Source organism: Neoarius graeffei, chromosome 22, assembly GCF_027579695.1.
Source record: "Neoarius graeffei isolate fNeoGra1 chromosome 22, fNeoGra1.pri, whole genome shotgun sequence".
Taxonomy (NCBI): Eukaryota; Metazoa; Chordata; class Actinopteri; order Siluriformes; family Ariidae; genus Neoarius; species Neoarius graeffei.
The window spans coordinates 46,984,148-47,009,358 of record NC_083590.1 but is presented as its reverse complement, the minus strand read 5'-3'; the positions used below and the strand labels follow the sequence as shown (position 1 = coordinate 47,009,358).

The following is a 25,211-nucleotide window of genomic DNA, read 5'->3' as shown; positions in this document are numbered from 1 at the left end:
TCATTACACCCCTATCAAATACCTGTGTGAGAGCTTGAAAATGCCCATGGACTCTTCATTTATTGTAAGAGACTCTCATTGCTGTTCAGTGACATTGCAGACCATATTCCTTTAAATTGCAAAGAAAGTAAGTACTGCAAAATGGTACAATACTGAACTAGTACTGTAACTAAGAATGAACCAGTTACTACAGGCATGGAATGTGGTGGGAGCAGATCATTTTGGGGCCAAAAGTTACAAACTTCAGAATAAGTACAACTACGGGTACATAAATAAAAAGTTGTGTTCTACCTTTTCACTGTTTTTGTCAGGTCCATAACGTTGTTTCTGATTTGGTTTTATTTAATACATTTTAACAGGCTGTACCCTGTGGGCAGGTACTTTCTACCCTAATGTCAATTTGATACAAACACATCACAAACATTTGTTTATGTCTGCCTGAGACATGATCTGAATGCAAGCCAGAATATGCCAGAGTAAGTCTGCCTATATTTAATATGATTAAAGGCTATCAAACTCACACTGTAAAAAAAAAAAATCTGTCATTTTAACAGGAAAACCCTGGCAGCTGGGGTGACCAGAAAATCCCTGTAAAAAATACAGCACCCCAGTAGATCACTTTACTGGCGAACATGTAAAGTGATTTACAGTGAATGAAATCACGGCTGAAATCACACTAAAACACTGCATTTGCTGCAGTTAATAACACTGTTGGGTGGTTGTTTACATTTTAATAACTTTGCCTAAATGTTGTTAGAAATCGTTAGAATTCAGTTAGAAATGGTTGGGAGTTGGAACTGAAGAGTGTTTCTAGTTTCATGCAGGCTGGCATAAGCAATGAATTTATATGCATAGCCCAGAAAGAAGGCTATGTACTTTTACTAAGAAAAACCCTTCATTCTGCAGTAAGTGCATGTCAAATTGACACAAGTTTTCTGTTATGAGTGTTACAGTATTTCTCTGTTTTTGTTACCAGTACTTGTAGCTTTAACAAATAAATTTGCTTTAAATCACATATTGATGTTGTAAATATAACAAAAACATTCTGTTTACTGGTTTACAAAATTTAACAGTGATTTGAACAACAAATATATGTTTCGGGGTTTACAGTGCTGTTCTGTATGCATTTCACATAGTTTTACTGTAAATTTCACAGTCATTTTTTACAGTGCATCAGATCACCAAAAATTTTAATTTAAATATTTAAAGTTTTGCCAGTCAAAACCTTTGATGCCTCCATATTTCCTGTTTTGTATTTGGAAAGTCTCCAGCTTTAAGAGCAGTCATGTTCTTGAAACATTTTTACACATCACATGGCAGTGTTGGTATCTGTGAATAAAAACATTATGAATTAGGCAATTCTAATGTCAAATGTAAGGATTTCACCTTTGCGAGCCTGTTCCTCTTTATTGAGGTTAATGAGGAGATAGCGTGGACTCTCAGGGCAGAAGGGTAGTAGGAAACATTGTAGTACAGCAGGGGCCACAGTCAGAGCCAGCAACAAAGGCCACAATTTATCTGAGCCCAGCAGAAACTCCAGGCCAAAGATCTATATGCAGCCAAAAAATTAACTGGAGGTACAGCTTACATATATACTTCCAAGTATTTTAGCATGTCAACAATAGTGAAAATTTAGGCAGCTTGTATTAGGTTGAATTAGGTGAGTAGGAATGATAAGAGACAGCTTGATAAAGAAGACAAGCCACTGATAGTCATGTTTTCTGAGCATTAAATATCCTCAAAAAAAAAGAGAGAGAAATAATCATCTTAAAAATATACTTGTATTTTTGGTATTAATTTGTAATTAAGTTATTTGCATTATAGGCTTAAATGGCTTTGTAGTTGTGTTAATTTCACAGTAATAAACAGTTAATTATGTATTTGGGTGGAACTATAAATAAAGTAGGAAATTTTTGAAAGACAACTATTTAAAATTCTGTATGAAATCACACAATGACAGGGATGTGAAATCATTCACCTGTGCAATCAAGATGCCTACTACCACGCCAAGCTGATGTAGAGTTCCAAAAGCTCCCCGGAGAGGAGTTGGTGAAACTTCTCCCACATACATGGGGGTGAGACCAGTGAAAAGGCCACAGAAAAGGCCAATAACCAAGCGGCCAGCAATAACCATCTCAAAAGAAGAGACAAGAGTGCAAAGCCCCATGAGTCCTCCACCGATCAAGGCAAAGATATTCACGAACAACATGGAATTGCGTCTGCATAAAAAGAAAGACAAAGGACTATGTGAGTTTGCGAGGTAACAAATAGTAGGCATGACTCAAACAAGGGTGTTTATTATGAAACATTGGTTAAAACAAGTTAGGCATAACAAAATAAATATTATTATAACAGTTAAAGTGAGGTAAGCTATAAAGCAGGGAGAGACAGCTGTCATAATAATAGCAATGACCACTGAATGCACTTAAATAATGTGATTTGGCAGTATGTTGGAGGAGTGAAGCTACCAGAATATATGATGTCCTCAAGAAATGATGGTACTCAAAAAAGATGCAGAATAACTCCGCTTCCAAATCAACTCAAGAAACTCAAGAGGCAAACATAAGGATATACCGTAACCATGTTCTATGAACCACCACGAGTGGTGTTTCAACACCCTGGTTTGCACACATATTGAAATCTTTGACATTAAGTTACATGGTGAGCATAGTAAAACAAACAAACAAACAAACAAACAAACAAATAAATAAATAAAAACAGTAATGATAACATTCCCTTTGGAACCTTCTTGCCAAGTTTGGCTTAGGTTCTGTGTAACAGGGAACCCTGATGGCTAACCAAACATTTTATTTCACCCATCTAAATCTTCTAGGGGTGGTGTGTTGAGATATGGAGAACCTTATGCTATTACGTATGTCATGAGGAACCCATTCAGACTGACTGAAAAGGTGTCCAGATATGCCAGTTATAGTTCTACTGTCACGAGTCAGCCGGGAACATCTAGGTCCTGATCCAATCTTTTACTCCACTCCCTGGTTTCCCCTGAGCCTTTCCCGTACTGAAGCCAGCACACCTGTCTCTCATCAGCTCATCCACAGCTCTATATTACACCACTTGGAGGAATTACTTTGCTCTTTTCTGTGGATTATGTTTGCCTCTTGTTTTGGGACTGTGATCTCTTTTTCCCCCCAACGCAGAAGCGCTCTGAACTTTTGAACTTTCGTTTTTGCACTGAGAGCGCTTTTCCCACTGTGGGATTGCATGTTGGACTCTGCTACCTTTTTTTGCTTCTGTGCTCGTCTGACAGTTTGTCTCTTCTTTCAGATAGCCAGTACCGAGAGAAAGCTGTATCTCCCCACGTATGTGTCTGTGTGAACACTAAAACCATTGAAAAGTGTTCCTAAAGTTAAAGCACACCTTAAATTGTAGCACCTTTCTCCAGTTCCTCATCCTCCACCCTCACACAAATGAGGATGGGTTTCCTTTTGAGTCTGGTTCTTCTTCAGGTTTCTTCCTTGTGTTGTCTCAGGGAGTTTTTTCCCTGCCACTGTCACCTCAGGCTTGCTCATTGGGGATAAATTTATGAGGGATAAATGTATTAATTCATATTGCAACAATCCATCCATTATCTATAACCGCTTATCCTGTGCAGGGTCGCAGTCAAGCTGGAGCCTATCCCAGCTGACTAAGGGTGAGAGGTGGAGTACACTCTGGACAAGTCACTAAATCATTGCAGGGCTGACACAGAGAGATAAACAACCATTCACACTCACATTCACACCTACGGTCAATTTAGAGCCACCAATTAGCCTAACCTGTATGTCTTTGGACTGTGGGAGAAACCCGAACACCCAGAGGAAACCCACACAGACATGGGGAGAACATGCAAACTCCATACAGAAAGGCCTGTATTGGCCACTGGGCTCAAACACAGAACCTTCTTGCTGTGAGGTGACAGTGCTAACCACTACACCACCGTGCCGCCCTTTGTGACAATGCCTATTGCAAAAACTGCTATACAAATAAATGGATTTGATTTCCACACCCCCTTGTAGCACACTGCAAAGTTATTCACCAGGTTCTTAAGTTTGAGACACTGATGTGACCCCATCTAAAAAAGTGGCTTAAAAAACTCAGAGAGTGATCATTGTCCTTTTGGAAGCATGTGAAGAAGAATCTTTTGTTCAAAACATGGAATCCATCTTTCTATGTCCATGGTCAGAATACTTTCCTGGGACAGGTGTTTTCTAAACAGAATTAGAACCTGGCCAGACCCTAAGACCGAACAATTTGGTCAAAGGCAGAATTGAAGTTTATGTCCCGGCAACTTAAAAATTAGAATCCCTGTCTGATGTAGACACTGCTAAATAATGTTTCTGAGCATAAGATTTTGTTCTTCTGGAATGGTTCCAAAGGGTGGGGACATCCACTGAAGAGCCACCCACGTTTAAGTTGATCGTGCTCAGATGGTTGCAACCATGTCGATATGGATCTGTATTGCATCCCATTCTAGTTGTCTTACTGTCAGGAGGTTTTGATCAGCTTCACTCACCAAAATGTGAGTGGGCTGTGGACTGAAGTAAGTGTTCCCATGTAAGCAGCTGTAGTCAAATGCCTGTGGACACCTAATGCAAGGTAGTATCATAAGATCAAAAATACCGTGTTTTGGCCTTATGTGCCTGAATGCCTACCACAGACAGTTATATTATTACATACCACAAGGAATGTTTTTTTCCAAAATGCTCCTAGTCACTAGGAACATTGTTCCAAAGTCTGTTAAGTAGATAGCTTGATATGCTCCACATGTGTATGAAACAAGAAGAATAAAAAGCAATGCCTACCATTTTCAGTATGCCTATCTGTTAATCACCCAAATGAAGATGGGTTCCCTTTTGAGTCTGATTCCTCTCAAGGTTTCTTCCTCATGGGGTCTCAGGTTTCTTTGCCACCGTCACCAGGCTTGATCATTAAGGATAAATAAATTTATTAGGAATAAATTAGTTCATATGTTTAAAATCTTTATTTTTCTGTAAAGCTGCTGTACATCAATGCCTATTTTTAAAAGTAATATAAAAAACGGATGTGACATTACTGATGGCATTTTCTAGTATGATCACCATATCCATCCATCCATCCATCCATCCATCCATCCAGTATCTGTAGCCGCTTATCCTGTCCTACAGGGTCGCAGGAGCCTATCCCAGCTGACTATGGGCAAGAGGCGGGGTACACCCTGGACAAGTCGCCAGATCATCGCAGGGCTGACACAGAGACAAACAACCATTCACATTCACACCTACAGTCAATTTAGAGCCACCAATTAGCCTAACGTGCATGTCTTTGGACTGTGGGGGAAACCAGAGCACCCGGAGGAAACCCATGCAGACAACATGCAAACTCCACACAGAAAGGCCCTCGTCGGCCGTTGGGCTCGAACCCAGGACCTTCTTGCTGTGAGGTGACAATGCTACTGTGCCGCCCCATGATCACCATATGATCAGTGTCAAATAGTCTCAACATATGTGTGCATATGATCAGGAAGATATCCAGGTGTTGAAACACTGCCCCTGGTGGTTAGGAGAAATGAAATAGATCAGTGTACTATTCAAAGTTAACCATTACATTCTTCAAATATTCTTTTTTAACTTTCAAAAAACAAATGCAATTTATTTTATGACTTGCAAGACTTTATTACAATCAACTAAAGCTTAAAATTTGTAGTCAGTGGTTTGGTAGCTCTTCTCTGAAGACTTCTGTGAAGCTGGCACTCAATCCAAAAATAAAAAGAATAAAATTTTGGTCATTTTCTTTGTACTGCTTTTGAGCTGCAAATATATTGTTTATACTGGTTTGATTTATACAACATTAGAATGGCTATATTTAAATTTATGTCGAGAGTCAAGCAGGACATCACAGTGTAATAAACCCTACTCCAGTTTTTCTGGCATCCTTGGTAAACAGCTGGGGCAATATGAGCTTGGAAGCTAAAAAAAGTTATCTAAGAAATGCTTCATTTGTTATGATGTCATCCACACATTAGTTATGTTTGGTTCTACAGCTGATTTGTATGTTCACACGCCATACATTCTCTCAGCATGTTTACCACAAAATACCACCACTTGCCCACCACTTAAGATGGCTCTATGTTACCCATGATCTCTATTGTTTAGAAGCGTTAAACAGAACAGTAATGGCGCAAATCAGTAGGAACACAACACAAATACACGTTTTATTTGATTTCTTTTTATATGGAGATGGCTTCACAGAAGTTTGTTAAAGTCAGCTGTTCTAAACTGAAAATATACAGTTATGTGAAAAAAGTACATCCTATGGAAATTGTAGACTTTTCTCAACATATTTAAACAAGCAAACATTTCACTCTTTTGATACAGTGCCTACAGATAAAGGTGATATACTTGAGCAAAACAGCAAGGAAAATTAGCTCTTTCAATAATTTATTTAACAAAAATATCTATAGATATAATGTTCTTATGTGGAGAAAGTAAGTACACCCTTGGTTTTAGAAGTTAGTATTGCCCTATTTAACAGAAATAATTTCTGGTAGGGGCAGCATGGTGGTGTAGTGGTTAGCATTGTCACCTCACAGCAAGAAGATTCTGGGTTCGAGCCCAGTGGCCGACAGGGGCCTTTCTGTGTGGAGTTTGTATGTTCTCCCCTTGTCTGCATGGGTTTCCTCTGGGTGCTCCGGTTTCCCCACAGTCCAAAGACATGCAGGTTAGGCTAATTGGTGGCTCTAAATTGACCATAGGTGTGAATGGTTGTTTGTCTCTATGTGTCAACCCTGCAATGACCTGGCAGGGTGTACCCTGCCTTTCCTCCATAGTCAGCTGGGATAGGCTCCAGCTTGCCTGTGACCCTGTAGAACAGGATAAGTGGCTACAGATAATGGATGGATGGATCTAGGGTCTGGAGTTCTCTCTGCAATTGAAGTGTGTGGTGTTATTATGCCAAGATCTAAAGAGCTCTCTGAGGACCTCAGAAAAAAGGTTGTGGTTGCCTATGAATCTAGCAAGGGATTTAAAAAGATATCAAAATTCTCATCTCATCTCATTATCTCTAGCTGCTTTATCCTGTCCTACAGGGTCGCAGGCAAGCTGGAGCCTATCCCAGCTGACTACGGGCAAAAGGCAGGGTACACCCTGGACAAGTCGCCAGGTCATCACAGGGCTGACACATAGACACAGACAACCATTCACACTCACACCTACGGTCAATTTAGAGTCACCAGTTAACCTAACCTGCATGTCTTTGGACTGTGGGGGAAAACGGAGCACCCGGAGGAAACCCACACGGACACGGGGAGAACATGCAAACTCCACACAGAAAGGCCCTCGCCGGCCACGGGGCTTGAACCCGGACTTTCTTGTTGTGAGGCGACAGCGCTAATCACTACACCACCGTGCCACCCAGATATTAGAAATAAATAATTCCACTGTAAGGAAAATAATCTACAAGTGGTGTAGATTTCAAACAACTGCCAATTTGTCTAGGACTGGCCACCCCAGCAAATTCAGGCCAAGAGCAGACCAGTTGATGCTAAAAAAAAGAGGTTTCCAAGAACCACAGCATTTCATCACTGGATCTGCAGGTAACTCTTGCAACTGTTGGTGTAAAAGTGCACACATCTACAATCAGAAAAAGATTGGACAAATTTGACATGCATGGGTGGCGTCCCAGGAAAAAAGCATTTACTATCCAAATGGAACATTAAAGCAAGACTACAGTTTGCCAATGAACATATAGGTAAAGACCAGGCCTTTTGGAATAACATGCTCTGGACAGACAAATCAAAGATAGAGTTGTTTGGCCACAATAAGAGTACACATGTGGCGCAGACCAAAGATGGCTTTTCAGGAGAAGAACCTCATCCGAAATGTGAAGCATGATGGTGGAAAAGTTATGGTTTTGGTTTGCTTCGCTGCTTCAGGGATTTGGGAAGCTTGCATTTATTGATTCAACTATGAATTCTGTATCATATCAAAGAGTGCTTGAAGATAATGTGAGGACATCTTTTCAAAAGCTGAAGTTGAACCAGAGGGGGACCTTTCAACAAGATAATGATCCTGAGTACATGAGCAAATCCACCAAGGAATGGCTCAAAAAGAAGAAATGGAGGGTTATGGAATGGCCAAGTCAAAGCCCAGATTTGAACCCCATTGAAATGTTATGGGGAGATTTGAAAAGGGCAGAACATTCAAGAAAACCCTCAAATATCTTGCAACTGAAGGAACTTTGCACGGAAGAATGGTTAAAAGTTTCAGCAAGCTGATGTCAGAGACTGGTGGACAATTATACAAAATGCCTACAAGAAGTTCCATCCATCCATCCATCCATCCATTATCTGTAAATGCTTATCCTGTGCAGGGTCATGGGCAAGCTGGAGCCTATCCCAGCTGACTATGGGCAAGAGTCAGGGTACATCCTGGACAAGTCGACAGATCGCTGCAGGGCTGTCACATAGAGACAAACAACCATTCACACTTACATTCATACCTACGGTCAATTTAGAGCCACCAATTAAACTAACCTGCATGTCTTTGGACTGTGGGGGAAACCGGAGCACCCGGAGGAAACCCACGCAGACACGGGGAGAACGTGCAAACTCCGGCCGCTGGGCTCGAACCAAGAACCTTCTTGTTGTGAGGCAACAGTGCTAACCACCCCAGACATCAAGTTTAAATAAGACAGGTTCGACCTCCACCTCCACCTGCAGGAGGTTCTAATCAATGACACCTAATCTGGAACATATGATTCTAATTTTATGGACTTAAAAGCGTGCTTAAATATAAGGATGTATGTACTTTTTCCAGGGTGTCCTTACATTTTTTGACTTGTAATATTAATTTAAATTATGAAAATGTCTACAATATGTCAATTTTATGTGTTGTTTGTTGGAGTGCATTATCTTTATCTGTAGGCATTGTATGAAAGACAGCTAAATCTTTACTTATTTAAATGTTGAGAAAAGTCTACAATTTCCATGGGATGTACTTATTTTTTCACATGACTGTATCTTAAGTTGAAAACCTTATTCCTAGTACCTTTAGTTGACTGTAGACCATTATTCAACTGTACCTTTAGTTGAAAACTGTAAAGGGGTTTTTCTGAATTCACAGCCCATATGATTGTCAAACTAGTAGATTCACCTCCTTATCATGATTGGTTGGATGTTACCGGTATACCTCACTAGTTTTTATTACATTTACAGCATCATGGGCATTTTTCCTATCAGCAAATATTGTATTGATGTCTGCTGTAATATACTGAGAACTTAAATAATCCTCTGACTAGGCCTATGCCAATAATAGAATAATTTTGTTTTGGAAGTTTGATAGGTGGCAGTGGCAGTGGCTAATACTGCACTGAGTGCTCAGGTTGACCATCCTTGCTCTTTCTATTAAAGGTACTGTTTAATAGAAGACTGAGTTTAGGCATAGACAGCCTTGAAAACTGACAAGGCTGTGAAGAGCTTTGTCATGTTTTCAACCAGTACAGCTCCATAGCCAGGTTTCTAGAACAACCTTTTTAATAATTTTCTATGTGTTAATTTTATGTGATAATGTCACGTTACCCAACATGTTTACAAAATCATTCATATTCCCATATGGGAATGTGAGTGTCTTGATATGATTTGAATGAAATTTTTAACCCTTTGATGCAAAACATGGGTCAAAAATGACCTGGCTGAGTTTTTATCTTCTATATCTTTGCAATAAATTAATTCCATCATTCAGTATTCAAGGTATTCCTCAATTAACTTGTTTTTGATCATCATACATCCTTATTTTATTTTTTCCTTTCTTACTTTTTGAATAAAAACCCTTTTTGTATCACTACCCTTCTAATGCACAACATGGGTCAAAAACGACCTGCATTCATTTTCCAGGTTATTTCATGTATGGCTGAGTGTTTCTATGATATACTTTTGAAATAAATTAATTTTGTCATTTACTTTTTCAAATATGCAGTACATATCTTGTTTTTGTTTAGCACAAATCATCATTTTTATTTTTCCTTTCTTAAGTTATGAACAAGCACAGCTTTTGTAATTCTACATCAAGTTTACACACATGGGTCAGAACCGACCCGCATGCATTTACTACAGCGTTTGGTGGGAACTGTGAATTGTGCTTGTGTCAGACATTTCACAGCTCAGCACAGCGCCCTTTGCCCATCTAATACATGGAAGTAACGTTTTTCAATTGTTCGAACATTACCTTAGAAAAAAATTTATTATGTTTAGGTTACCTTGAGAGTGAGTAGATTACTTGTCAGAAAGTTACAAGTAATTACTATTAGCTACCGAGCTGTTGATATATTCTACTTTAGTTAGCTAATTTTACTGTAGTTGGCTTAGCTAACTACATAGTTAATAAATAAATAACTGGCCCCATTCACTGCTAAAGTAATTACTTGAAACAAATTATTATTATAGTATTAAGACATTTAATTGTAATCACACTTGGATGACCCATGTGTAGTAATATAAAAAGTATTTTTGTTCATAAAGTAGGAAAGAAAAAATTAAATTAATGATTTGTGGTAATTAAAAACAAGATATTTAAAGAATACTTGGAATATTCAATCATAAAATAAATTGATTTCAAAAGATAGAGCAAAGAAAAACTCAGCATGAAATAACCTGGAAAATGAATGCGGGTCATTTTTGACCCATGTTGTGCATTAGAAAGGGTGTGCATTTGTTTTGCATCAAAGGGTTAAAAACAATAAATCAAATCAGCAGTTATCAAGTTTTTACTGTTACTGGGGCTTGTTACCATGGTAACTCGGTGTGTCACCAGGCACAGGCCTCAATCTGGCCAAAGAAGCAAGTGCTGCTTTTAATAAACAATAATGACAAAATTATTGTATACTCTTGCAACAGCTTATTTGTGGCCTGCACTAAATATTGGCTGACAAATCACTGAAAAAGAATCAGTACATGAGTGGTAAAAGATTTATTCTCACTGACCGGCCAAATTTGTTGGCAAGAACACCAACACTGAAGGAGCCCACCATTCCACCCACACTGAAGATAGCCACTGCCAAACTCCACACGATAGTGCACATTCCAGGCTGGATGGGTTTGCCATAACGTTCCATCCATGTGTTGTTGAAAAATGCACGTAGTTTCTGACAAATTGAAGAATAAAAATAGCTGTTACAATGAAATGAGATGATTTATTTCTTTGATAAACATGACCAGTGATCCCTGCTATCATCTAAGGGATAAAACTGTCCTTCTCTGTAATCATACAAGCAGATTAATTCTTTACTGGACTTTGATGATTTACATAGGACAAGTAATGAATATAATTAATATCGATTAACACATCAGCACTACATATAAGGGAGAAACATGTCATTCAAATCACGACATTAGGCTTGTATAACAATATTATTATCCTTACATGAAATTACATTGCCTGAGTGACATTACATTTATCACGATTCTATTATATAGACAAACCTGCCAACCATTACACATTCCACAAAGGAGTTTCACAAAAACAGCAGAGTTCACTAGTGTTAGATAGTAAATTATTAGATTCAGCACATAATTGGTGTTGTAGTTTGTGGTGGAGATTGAGGCCATGAGTGTGTGTGAGCCACAGAGGCAGGTCTCTTTCTTTTTATTATTCTGGTAGCACACATTTTTCTTTTGTTAATGTCTGTGGAAGTAAAACCAACTGGAATAAATGCCACCCATTCATCAGCACTCTCTTCTGATTATTATTGTGAAGAGAAAATAAAGGACCAGAAAATATGGAAATAAAACTAAATAAAAAACAGCAAATAGGCCAATCAAAATGTAAATCTGGAATGATTTGTGCAGGCATTTTGAACTCTATGATATTAACAGAACCTTCTTGGAAGCCCTGCCCTTCACTAAGATTTTGAATGTCCTTTTGTTCCACTGAAAATACTCCTTAATGTTTATAGCTTTCACATTGCCCAATGGATAGTGCTATATTCATGTCAGGTACATGTATTCCAGGCAGTTGAGTTTACCCATTATCCATCAGAAAAACCCAAGCTATGGAAATAATATGTTATTTGAGCCTTACGCTGCATATAAACACCAATGATCTTTCAAACTCCTGAAAGAACTTTCAGTAGTGGCCCCATACTGTAGCCATCTCTGCATTTCAAAGCAGAGGCAGATGCTTCAGAAAGTGGCACTGAGGCAATCTTAACTCAACATCATGGAAATCCACCAAAATACATCATTACTCAAAAAACTGAACTCCACAGAAAGAAACAATCATGTGGGAAATCAAGCGCCATTGTTCATAACAGCAGCCTTACATAAATAGAGGCACTGTTTGGAAAGTGCAGCACATCTAAACTGTCTAAATGACACAGACAAGCTCATTAAGCACTATTCTTCAACAGATTTAAGTTCACCGATACATACAGACTTGGATCCAAGAATACCCCGACTTGGTCAAGAATTAATGACAGTAATCTTGAATCTCAACTATAACAAACATTGCAGGACATCACCAGAGACCACAGCGATAAAACTACACTTTCAGAATAATCTCCAACCTTTGTATCTCCATCAATGCAGGAATAGTTCACAAGTGAAAGGGTATTCCAAGGTACTCCTTAGTGATGAACAAATTCTGGTGGCCTTCTCTAATTAATGAAGTTAAGCTCAATATGTTAGGTTGTGGCAACGGGGGCGTTGTGAATGGAGGGCGGGGTTGGGGAAGGTAAGTGGCTAAGCCATTACACTTGCTGTCAATTAATGTGTGCGTGTTTGTTTGTTACACGGACGGAGCATAAAAGGAGGGGGAGAGCAGAGAAGATTCTCTCCCCGACCACAACGCATGTGTGTGCGTGTGTGTGTGCGTGCGCGCGCGTGCGAGTGTGAGTGAGTGAGAGTGTGTGTGTGTGTGAGAGAGAGAGACAGAGTGCAGCTGAAAAGCTAAAATAAGGACAATAAAGAATGTGTATGTGAACATCAACTCTTGCCTGCCATGCTTCTGTGCTCCACCCACATCAGGAACGGTTACAGTGGTGCCAAAACCCAGGACGCACAGAAGGGAACCACCCCATGGAGTCCTCCCCATTCGAAGAGCTCATCCTTGCCCTTGCTACCGCCCAGCAGAACCAGCATCAAGTGCTGACCGCCCTACGAAAGGAACAAGAGCAACGCTTCAAAGCCTTGATGCTGGCCCAGTGGGAAGATCACCAGGCGTTCCGACATCTGCTCGCGTCAGCAGGGGCGTAGATCATCACCGCAGCCGGCACCCTCACGAAGATGGGCCCGCAGGATGATCCGGAAGCATTCCTCGCCCTCTTGGAACAAGCAGCTGAGACGTGGGGGTGGCCGCTTGAGCAGCGCACGGCGAGCCTCCTCCAGCTCCTGACTGGCGAGGCGCATCTCGCAGTGCAGCAGCTCCCTGGTGACAGCTGACTGGTGTATGCTGACCTGAAGAAAGCCATCCTGCAGCGGGTCGGCCGCTCCTCAGAACAACATCGCCAGCGCTTCCGGATGCTGGCATTGGAGGAGGTCGGTCAGCCGCTTCCAGATGCTGGCATTGGAGGAGGTCGGCCAGCCATTTGCATTTGGCTAGCAACTCCAGGATGCCTGCCGGCGGTGGCTGAGGGCGGAAGACTGCGACGCCGACGAGATCATCGATCTGGTGGCACTGGAACAGTTCATCTCTCGACTTCCGGAAGGAACAGCGGAATGGGTCAAGTATCATCGCCCGGTGTCGCTAGAATGAGCAATCGAGTTGGCGGAGGACCATCTGGAGGCGGCTCTTATGGCAGGCAGATGAAGCGTCTTTCCTCATTTCTCCTCTCTCTCTCTTCTCCCCTTCTGTCTCTCGTCCTCCTCCCCATCCCTTTCCCCTACCACAGAGGCAGCAGCTGGCTTCTCCCCGGCTGGCTTCTCCCCAGCTGGCCCGTCGCACCCGTGGTGTCCTCCCATCTCCCTCTTCCATGTCTGTGTTGTCTCCTCCTCAGGTGAGTAGCTTTCATAACGCCAGTGCAGAGGGAAAGTCTGGGCCGGTGTGCTGGCGCGGCAGGGAGTCAGAGCATCTCCAAACACGGAGCTCCGCAAGGGAGGTGGGAGCTGTGATCCAGATCCCCGACACATCAAAGACCGCCCCCAATCGGGCCGGAACATACTGGATACCAGTAAGTATTCAAGGGGATACATATCACGCATTGGTGGATTCTGGTTGTAACCAGACCTCAATTCACCAATGCCTGGTAGAAGGTGAGGCATTAGGGAAAGCACAAACGGTGAAGGTGTTGTGTATGCATGGGGATGTTCACAATTACCCTCTAGTGTCCGTCCATATTCTATTCCAGGGCCAAAAGCATAGAATTAAGGTGGCAGTTAACCCTTGTCTCACCCACTTGTTAATTTTGGGAACTGATTGGCCAGGGTTTAAAGAATTGATGGAACACATAATGAGAGGTGGGTCTTGCATAAATATGTCGCGGGAAGCTACAGTGTGGCATTGACTGGGGAAGCTGTCACAGAGCCGTCTACGTCAGCACCGCATCAGGGCGATATGAGGATTGAGGAGCACCCCGCCCCTCCTCCCTCTTTCGGGGATTACCTTGGGGATTTCCTGTTAGAGCAGTCGTGAGATGAGACTCTACGGCATGTGTTTGACCAAAGTGCTCGTATTATTGCTCAGGTTGAGTTCTAAATTAATCACCAAGTGGCAAGGGCCCTTCAAGGTCACACAGCGAGTCGGGGATGTCGACTATGAGGTAAGGTGAACAAATAGGGGTGGGGCATTGCAAATCTACCACCTCAACCATTTAAAATGCTGGAATGAGGGGGTCCCCGTGGTGTTGGTAGTTCCAGAGAAGGCAGAGCTGGGGCTGAAGGTAAAAAATGTAACATCTCAAAGCACTCTGGTGCCCTGTGGTGACTACCTCTCACTGACCCAACTCACAGAGGTAGCCAAGTTGCAGAAGGAATTTTCCGACATGTTTTCGCCCCTACCCGGCCGCACCCACCTCGTAGAATACCAAGGTGGGATGCCCCCGGGGGTGGTGGTGCATAGCCGCCCTTACCGCCTACCCCAAAACAAAAAAAAGGTGGTTCAGGACGAACTCAAGGCCATGCTCGAGATGGGTATAATCGAGGAGTCCCACAGTGACTGGAGCAACCCAGTGGTTCCCAAGACCAATGGGTCGGTTCGGTTCTGTGTGGACTAGAGAAAGGTCAATGCGGTGTCTAAATTTGATGCATACCCAATGCCTCGCATTGATGAGTTGCCCGATCAGTTAAACTCTGCTCACTTTTATTCAACGCTGGAGCTAACAAAGGGATATTGGCAGATCCCCTTGACTCCTCTATCCCGAGAGAAAACGGCCTTTTCCACACTGTTTGGATTACACCAATTTGTCACACTCCCTTTTGGGTTATTTGGGGCTCCCGCTATGTTCCAGTGGCTCATGGACAGGGTCCTCCGCCCTCACGCAGCCTACACAGCCGCATATCTTGATGATATAATAATCTACAGCCATGATTGGCCGTGGCACCTAGAACATCTGAGGGCCATTCTAAAGTCACTGAGGCATGCAGGCCTCACAGCTAACCCAAAAAAGTGTGCAATTGGGCGGGTGGAAGTACGGTATCTGGGGTTCCACTTGGGTCATGGGCAGGTGCATCCCCAAATTAACAAGTCTGCAGTGATTGCGGCTTGCCCGAGGCCCAAGACCAAAAAGGAGGTGAGACAGTTCCTGGGGCTGGCTATTATCATAGGTTTATACCTAATTATTCGTACATCACCTGCCCTTTAACCAATCTCACTAAAAAGGGGGCTCCAGATCCGGTCCAGTGGACGGAGCAGTGCCAACAGTCTTTCTCTAAGGTAAAAGCTGCACTGTGTGGGGGGCCACTTTTGCACTCCCTTGACTTCTCTCTCCCCTTTATTTTGCAGACTGACGCATCGGACAGAGGGCTGGGGGCCATTTTGTCCCAGAAGGTGGAGGGTGAGGAGTGCCCTGTGCTGTACATCAGCCATAAACTCTCAATGCGTGAAAGCAAGTACAAAACCATCGATAAAGAGTGCCTTGCTGTCAAGTGGGCAGTCCTTGCCCTCCAAAACTACCTGCTGGGGTGCCCTTTCACCCTCTGTTTGGACCACGCGCCCCTCCAGTGACTCCATCGCATGAAAGATGCCAATGCGCGGATCACCAATTGGTATCTCGCCCTCCAGCCATTTAAGTTCAAGGTGGTCCAAAGGCCGGGGGCACAGATGGTGGTGGCGGACTTCCTGTCCCATCGGGGAGGGGGGGGGGGAGTCTGCTTCAGGCTGGATGGCTCCCCGGCCTGAGTCGGGTGGTGGGGGTATGTGGCAACGGGGGCGTGGCCAAGCGGCAGTTTGTGAATGGAAGGTGGGGTCGGGGAAGGTAAGTGGCTAAGTCATTACACCTTGTGTGTGTGTGTTTGTTACTGGGATGGAGCATAAAAGGAGGGGGAGAGCAGAGAAGAGTCCCTCCCCGACCACAACACGTGTGTGTGTGTGTGTGTGTGTGTGTGTGTGTGTGTGTGTGTGTGTGTGTGTGTGTGTGTGTGACGGTATGAGTGAGTGAGTGCATGCAGCTGAAAAGCTAAAATAAGGACAATAAAGAGTGTGTATGTGAACATCAACTCTCGCCTGCCATGCTTCTGTGCTCCACCCAAATCAGGAACGGTTACATAGGGCTTGCTAAATGTGCACAAACCAGGACCTCTTGCCATCTGCTCACATGACTGTTAGTAACATTCCTAGTGCCACAATGCCTCTGGTCCCAAAACTGCTGGACTACATAACTGATTTACCTTTATTAAAAGGATTGAATACCTACTTACAATTACTAATAGGTTTCCCAAAGCCTGTCGTTTAGTGCCACTACCCACATTATAAACGTCATCTGTGATGTCCATCAGACAACATAATTTTAAGATTCATTGATCCACCTGTAATAATTAAATCAATCCAGTTTCATAATTATTTACAATTACCTCCACTGTAGGTAATTGTATCAAACACTGCACCCTTTTTCCATGTATCTCTGCTCAAACTAGTGCTGTCTTCTAGTCATTTATTCATAAATAGTGGTCACATTCAATAGTGTTTGCAAAGTCTTGCCAACCATTGTATAAGTTCAGAGAGTGTTATATTCTTGCTGCCAGAATTATTTTGATAGAGACTACAAAGCACAGTTGCTATGAATAAGTGTATCTGCCAAATGCCATAAATATAAATGTTTATCCTGTATGTCACCCTTGCATATTCTCAAGGTTTAAGGGGCACACACACACACACACACACACACACACACACACACACAGAAAGCGATTTAGGCCCTGTTTACATTATTTTGAATCAGCGGATCATCAGATTAACGTTTTTAAAACGATTCGCGTGCACACAGCAACGCCAATACACGATTTGCGTGCACACAGCAACGCCAATACACGGATATGCTAATCACATGACTAATTAGACGGCACGTCACATGATCCCAGTGCATATCGGGCATGCGCAAGTCACTCACCACTTGCAAGTGGAAGGATAGCAAGCGAACACCTTCTCCAGCAGATAAACACACCTGGCTGTGATGTTCATGTTCTCACTGAGTTTAAGCGCCTGAAGGAGGTTGAAATGTGTAAATAAACCTCAGTGCAGCTCAGCGCTTCCTCCTGCGCTCCAAATCACTCCACCCTGAACAGCGAGTGCCCTCTGGAGGGTGCGCACTCCGGCCCTGCGCAGCTCACAGAGCGCGCGAGTGAAGCGCACGAGCAGTGATTCGGGACTGAGCCGCTGTGTGTGTGATCCCAACGCCAGCGAATCAGGAAGGTGGATGTCACAGTGACGTTGTCCAATGACGACGTCAGCTAGAGCTCAGCACAGCGTATCCACGTATTCTCAATGTTTACACAGCACCGGACCAGACATGATCTGGATTGAATACGTGGACCCTGGCGGATTCCCGTTTCCCGGCGTTTCCAGGCATTTTAATATAAACGGACAGTGCATCCGCGAAGAAAACGAGACAGATACGGTCTAATGTAAACTTGGCCTTACTCATTGCCCATCACTTTGTTACTGAATGTTTGTCGTTAGGGCTATCTACATATAAAGCAATTTGCTTGTCGTCATTCCAGGGCCTAGTTGTGGATGTAACCCTCTTGTGTATTTCCTACCCCAAATGTTTGAGTGAAACAAGCAGTAGCTGGCTAGTTCTCTACAAGACCAAACATATCACTTATGTATGCATACGAAGAGAGCTCCGCTTCAACAGTGACAATTCATCCACATTTAATTTCTTTTAGTCCACAGACAGCACAGTTTATAGATCAAAGCCATAATTTTTTTTTCTGGTTTCTGTAACGCTGCTACTTTGATAACTGTTGAGATATTTAGTGAGTAGAATGACTGGGTATATCACTGATTCTTTCTATTAAAAATCAGATAAATATTTATAAAGTAAATGACTGGCTAAAGGCTTTACCAAATAACAAATCAGAAGTCTTGGCCCTATAAATATATTAATCACATTCCAGCAAGAGATCAGTTCCTATAAATTACACCATACAGCTAAGTGATTTCATTACTCTTTTACATCATTTTGACACAGGAACCAAAGTTGTGGACAGTCACTACGTTTACATGCACATAGAGAGAATCGAATTTCTGCCGTTGCTCGACTGAAATCGAAGTTCAAAATGCCATGTATACACCTTAATTCGGCTGAAATTGAACCGAACTTGATTTCTTGGAATCGAGCTACACGACCTAGATTATGCGATTTCTGCCGAGCTACTTAGTGCATGTATACCCTATTGAGCTACGTATTCGAGCTACTTACTTCAGCACTGCCCCTTCCGGAAGTGACAAGACCACAAGGGAAACACAACAGCCTCGGTCGGCATGACAACGAATCATGACAACGGCATGAATCTTTTCTTTTTGTGGCATTGTTTGCACTGTTAAAATTTAGCTCACTTACTGTATCACCAAATACATCTGTACAGCTGTTGCATAGCTGTGAATTGTGTCGAAAAAACAGCCTCGGTCGGCATGACACTTCACCTTAGCCGCCCACTTTAATAGGAACACTTCTGTTCGTACATACAAACTACAAACACTCTTCTTAGAGTTTAGAGTTTATTTTATTTTTAAAAGGGCCAGTGCACAAATTAAACATTATCCTTGTGGTCAGGACAGATGTCTGTACCAGGTTATAGCAGTGCATGCTAATTTCCGCCTGTAGTCACTTTGTTTATACTCTTGAATAGCTCTTCTTCATGACGACAACTGGAAGTGTACTAACACGATGGGGCGTGTAGCGCCACCTGTGGCTCGGGTGCACAATGCACCTCATAACAATAGCTCGATTTAAACACTGTGCATGTAGGATTGGATTTCTCTGGCACCCTGCTGGGACCTTCAGCTCGATTACCGACAGCAGCTCGATTTGGATGTGCATGTAAACGTAGTCACTGTCTCTGTAGCAGTTCCTGATGTGGGTGGAGCACAGAAGCACGGCAGGCGAGAATTGTTGGTCCCATACAAACACTTTATTTCACTTATTTTAGCTTTTCAGCACTCACTCAACATGCACACATGCGTTGTGGTCAGGAGGGAGCCTCTTTTCTCTGCTCTCTTCCTCCTTTTATGCTCCGTCCCTGTAACAAAAACACACACACACACACACACACATACACATTAACTGACAGCAGGTGGAATGACTTAGCCAGTTACCTTCCCCGATCCCGCCCTCCATTCACAGACTGCCGCTTGGCCACGCCCCCACTACTACATACCCCCACCACCCAAGTCAGGCCGGGGAGCCGTCTGGCCTGAAGCTGACTCCCTCCCTGACGGGACAAGAAGTTTGCCACCACCATCTGTGCCCCCGGCCTGTGGATCACCTCAAATTTAAATGGCTGGAGGCGAGACACCAACGGGTGATCCGTGCATTGGCATCCTTCATGCGGTGGAGCCACTGGAGGGGCGCATGGTCCAAACAGAGAGTGAAAGGGTGCCCCAGCAGGTAGTATTGGAGGCCGAGGATCGCCCACTTGATGACAAGACACTCCTTCTCAATTGTGCTGTATTTGCTTTCATGCATCGACAGTTTCTGGCTGATGTACAGCAGGGGGCACTCCTCGCCCTCCACCGCCTGGGACAAAACAGCCCCCAGCCCTCTGTCTAATGCATCAGTCTGCAAAATAAAGGGGAGAGAGAAGTCAGGGGAGTGTAAAAGTGGCCCCCCACACAGTGCAGCTTTTACCTCAGAGAACGCCTGTTGGCACTGCTCCGTCCACTGGACCAAATCTGGAGCCTCCTTTTTTGTGAGATCGGTTAGCGAGCTGGTGATGTCCTAATAATTAGGCAGAAACCTATGATAATAGCCAACCAGCCCCAAGAACCGTCTCACCTCCTTTTTGGTCTTAGGCCTTGGGCAGGCCGCAATCGCTGCAGTCTTGTTAATTTGGGGACGCACCTGCCCATGACCCAAGTGGAACCCCAGATACCGTACTTCCACCCGTCCAATTGCACACTTTTTCGGGTTAGCTGTGAGGCTTGCTCGCCTCAGCGACTTTAGAACAGCCGTCAGGTGTTCCAAGTGCCGCGGCCAATCATGGCTGTAGATTATTATATCGTCCAGATAGGCAGCCGCATAGGCAGCATGAGGGCGGAGGACCCTGTCCATAAGCCGCTGGAACGTAGCGGGCACCCCAAAAACTCAAAAGGGAGTGTGACAAATTGGTGTAAACCAAACGTTGTGGAAAAGGCCGTTTTCTCTCAGGATAGAGGAGTCAAGGGGATCTGCCAATATCCCTTTGTTAGATCCAGTGTCGAATAAAAGCGAGCAGTGCCTAACCAATCGGGCAACTCATCAATGCAAGGCATTGGGTGTGCGTCAAATTTAGACACTGCGTTGACCTTTCTATAGTTCACACAGACCCAGACCGACCCATCGGTCTTGGGAACCAGGACCACTGGGTTGCTCCAGTCACTGTAGGACTCCTCGATTATGCCCATTTCAAGCATGGCCTTGAGTTCGTCCCAAACCAACTTTTTCTTGTGTTCGGTCAAGCGGTAAGGGCGGCTACGCACTACCATCCCTGGGGGCGTTTCGATGTGGTGTTCTATGAGGTGGGTGCGACCAGGACGGGGCGAGAACACGTCGGAAAATTCCTTTTGCAACTTGGCCACTTCTGTGAGTTGGGTCGGTGAGAGGTGGTCTCCACAAGGGACCGGAGTGGTCCGAGATGTTATCTTTTTCACCTCCGGCCGCAGCTCTGCCTTCTCCGGGACTACCGACGCCCACGCCACGGAGACCCCCTCATTCCAGTGTTTTAAAAGGTTGAGGTGGTAGATTTGCAATGCCCCGTCCCTATCCGTTCACCTCACCTCATAGTTGACGTCCCTGACTTGCCGTGTGACCTTGAAGGGTCCTTGCCACTTGGCGATTAATTTGGAGCTCGACGTGGGCAATAATACGAGTACGTTGTCTCCCGGTGTGAACTCTCTAAGGTGCGTGCTTCTGTCATACAGCCGAATTTGATGTTCTTGTGCCTCCCGCAAATTCTCCTGGGTTAGGTGCGTGAGGTTGTGAAGTTTTGAGCGCAGGTCAAGAACGTACTGGATTTCATTTTTGCTAGGTAAAGGTCCCTATTTTCCTGTAGCATGTCCAGAATGCCACGCAGCTTACGCCCATATACAGTAATAATTAAAATGGAGAAAACCCCGTGGAGGCTTGCGGGACCTCTCATACTGCGAATAACAGGGGCTCGAGCCACTTATCCCAATTACGTGCATCTTCACTTATGACTTTCCGGATTATGTTCTTGAGTGTTTGGTTAAATCACTCTACTAAGCCATCCGTTTTTGGGTGATAGACACTGGTGCAGATAGACTTAATACCCAATAACCAATACAGTTTATGCAGTGTACGTGACATAAATGAAGTGCCTTGGTCTGTCAGGACTTCTTTTGGAATCCCGACCCGGGAGATAAGGTGGAAGAGCGCTTCCGCAATACTGCATGCTGAGATATTGCAGAGAGGCACTGCTTCCGGATATTGCGTTGCATAGTCCACCAGAACTAAAATAAAGTGATATCCCCGTGCTGACTGAACAAATGGCCTGACGAGATCCATCCCAATTTGCTCAAATGGGATCTCAATTAGAGGAAGAGGGCGCAACGGCATTTTGGAGTGGCCATGGGATTTACTAATTGGCATTCGTGGCACGCCGCACACCACCGACAGACATCCCCGTGAATCCCTGGCCAATAGAATCGGGCCATTATTCGGGCTAGTGTTTTATCTTGCCCTAAGTGTCCAGCCATGGGATTAAAGTGAGCCACATGGAATACGAGTTCCCTACGGCTCTTTGGGATTAATAATTGGGTTATTTGTTCACTAGTTTGAGTGTCCTGCGTCACTCGGTACAATCCATCTTTAATAATAACAAAATAAGGGAAGCTCGGTGTCGTGCTTGGCTGGAGAGTTTGACCATCGATTACTCTCACTTGGTCAAATGCATGCCACAGAGTCTCGTCTTGCGACTGCTCTAATGGGAAATCCCCAAGGGAATCCCCGAGAGAGGGAGGAGGAGTAGGCTGCTCCTCACTATGACGCAGTGTTGATGTAGACGGCTCTGTGACAGCTTCTCCAGTCAATGCCACACCGGGATCTTCCCATGACCTATTAGTGCAGGACCCACTACGTGTTAAATGTTCCATCAGCTTTTTAAACCCTGGCCAATCAGTACCCAAAATCAACAAGTGGGTGAGACAAGGACTAACCGCTGCCTTTATGCATTTGGCCCCGGAATAGAATACAGACAGACACTAAGGGATAATTGTGAATATCCCTGTGCACGCACAACACTTTCACTGCTTGCGCTCTCCCCAATGCCGCACCTTGCAGCAGACGTTGGTGAATTGAGGTCTGATTACAACCGGAATCCAGCAAAGGGTGATATGTATCCCCTTGAACACTTACCGGTATGCGATACGTTCTGGCCCAATCGGGGGCGGTTTCTGGCACATTGGGGTTCCGAATTACAGCTTCCACCTCCCTTGCGGCACTCCAACTCTGGAGATGCGCTGATTCCCTGCCGCGCCAGCACACCAGCCCAGGTTTTCCCTCTGCACTGGTGTTATGGGTGTCACTCAACTGAGGAGGAAACAACACAGACATGGAAGAGGGAGATGGGAGGACACCACAGGTGTGACGGGCCGGTTGGGGAGGAGCTGGCCGCTGCCTCCGCGGCAGGGGAACGGGGTGGGGAGGGGGACGAGAGACGGGGGGGAAGAGGGAGCATGAAGAGAAGTGAGGGGAGCCGCCTCGTCTGCCTGCCGTTAGAGCCGCCTCCAGATGGTCCTCCACCAGCTCGATGGCTCGTTCCAGCGACACCAGGCGATGACACTGGAACCATTCCACTGTTCCTTCCAGAAGTCGAGATATAAACTGTTCCAGTGCCACCAGATTGATGATCTTGTCTGCGTTGCGGTCTTCCACCCTCAGCCACCACCGACAGGCGGCCCAGAGTTGCTGGCCGAATGCAAACAGCCGGCCGACCTCCTCCAATGCCAGCATCCGGAAGCGCTGGCGATGTTGTTCCGAGGAGCGGCCGACCTGCTGCAGGATGGCTTTCCTCAGGTCAGTATACACCAGTCGGCTGTCAGCAGGGAGCTACTGCACTGCGAGCTGCGCCTCACCAGTCAGGAGCGGGAGGAGGCGCGCTGCGAGCTGCTCCACCGGCCACCCCCATACCTCGGCTGCTTGCTCAAGGAGGGTGAGGAATGCTTCTGGATTGTTCTGCGGGCCCATCTTCGTAAGGGTGCTGGCTGCGGTGGTCGACGCCCCTGCTGACGCAAGCAGGTGCCGGAACGCCTGGCAATCTTCCTGCTGGGCCAGCATCAAGGCTTTGAAGCATTGCTCTTGTTCCTTTCGGAGGGCAATCAGCGCTTGATGCTGGTTCTGCTGGGTGGTAGCAAGGGCAAGGACGAGCTCTTCGAATGGGGAGGACTCCATGGGGTGGTTCCCTTCTGTGCTTCTGGGTTTCGGCACCACTGTAGCAGTTCCTGATGTGGGTGGAGCACAGAAGCACGGCAGGCAAGAGTTGTTGGTCCCACACAAACACTTTATTTCACTTATTTCAGCTTTTCAGCACTCACTCACTTAACACGCACACATGCGTTGTGGTCGGGAGCGAGCCCCTTTTCTCTGCTCTCTCCCTCCTTTTATGCTCTGTCCCTGTAACAAACACACACACATTAACTGACAGCAGGTGGAATGACTTAGCCATTTACCTTCCCCGACCCCACCCTCCATTCACAGACTGCTACTTGGCCACGCCCCCGCTGCCACAGTCTCCTTACAATAAATGTTTTGGGGAACTCAGTGTTCGTGTCATCTGTCAGTCAACGGCATCCTTTCGCACCTATTAGTAGTTACCTCAATTGTGTCACCTCAAAGTTGAGACCAGTTTAACTCCATAACCCCCCCCAAACACATTTCTTGTTGCTGATGGGTATTGTGCCTGTCATCGTGATGTCACTGACTTTCATTGACTTTACATGGTCACCTGTTGTCACATCGCCACAAATCACTTCCTGCATCTATTCACCTTCATTCTTTGGATTGCCCTCTGGCCAAATTACACTTTGTTTATCCTTGCCTTGCCTGTTTATCAATGCTGAGCTTGAGCACCTTCATCTTTGCTTGCATGATTTTTGTAAATAAACACTTCTGCACATGGATACACTTCCTGACTCTTCCTCTGATCCATTACAATATCCCTTAGAGGACACGTTCACTGTTTAATATCTTATAACACATTAATTATATTTAATGAATATAGAGACATAAAATATGTCATAATTGCATGTGATTTTTCATAACCCTTTTCCTACATCTGTCAAAAAGGACAATTGTCTGAATTGTCTGAAAGGGTAGGAAATGCATTTTGATGGACTTAAAATAGACATTTATCTTGACATAGTCTTAAACACTGAATAGTGTAAAATACTGAAATGATCTCTTACACATAAATTTTACCTGCTCAGGTGCATTGATGACCCCTGTATTGTAGCCGAACTGCAGGGAGCCAATAACAGCCGTGGACAGAGAGAACAGAAGATAGCATGTCACTTGATTCTATGGACGAGAAAAAGGAAGAAGTTAAAAAAAAAGTAACTCTTGCCTTGTTGGCAGTGCAGTGCTACAGGCTTGTA

At 44.4% G+C, this 25,211-nt stretch overlaps 1 protein-coding gene across 1 annotated transcript in view; it reads right to left on the bottom strand.

The window, feature by feature from the left end:
* slc2a3a (solute carrier family 2 member 3a) overlaps nucleotides 1-25,211 on the bottom strand; it is a 106,190-nt gene that overhangs the window by 28,940 nt on the left and 52,039 nt on the right. Inside the window, exons 3-6 of the mRNA XM_060904867.1 lie at nucleotides 25,036-25,134; nucleotides 10,955-11,115; nucleotides 1,979-2,219; nucleotides 1,387-1,549 (exon numbers count right to left, since the gene is read on the bottom strand). Coding sequence (XP_060760850.1) covers nucleotides 1,387-1,549; nucleotides 1,979-2,219; nucleotides 10,955-11,115; nucleotides 25,036-25,134 — 664 coding nt within the window. The remainder of the gene's footprint in view (nucleotides 1-1,386; nucleotides 1,550-1,978; nucleotides 2,220-10,954; nucleotides 11,116-25,035; nucleotides 25,135-25,211) is intronic.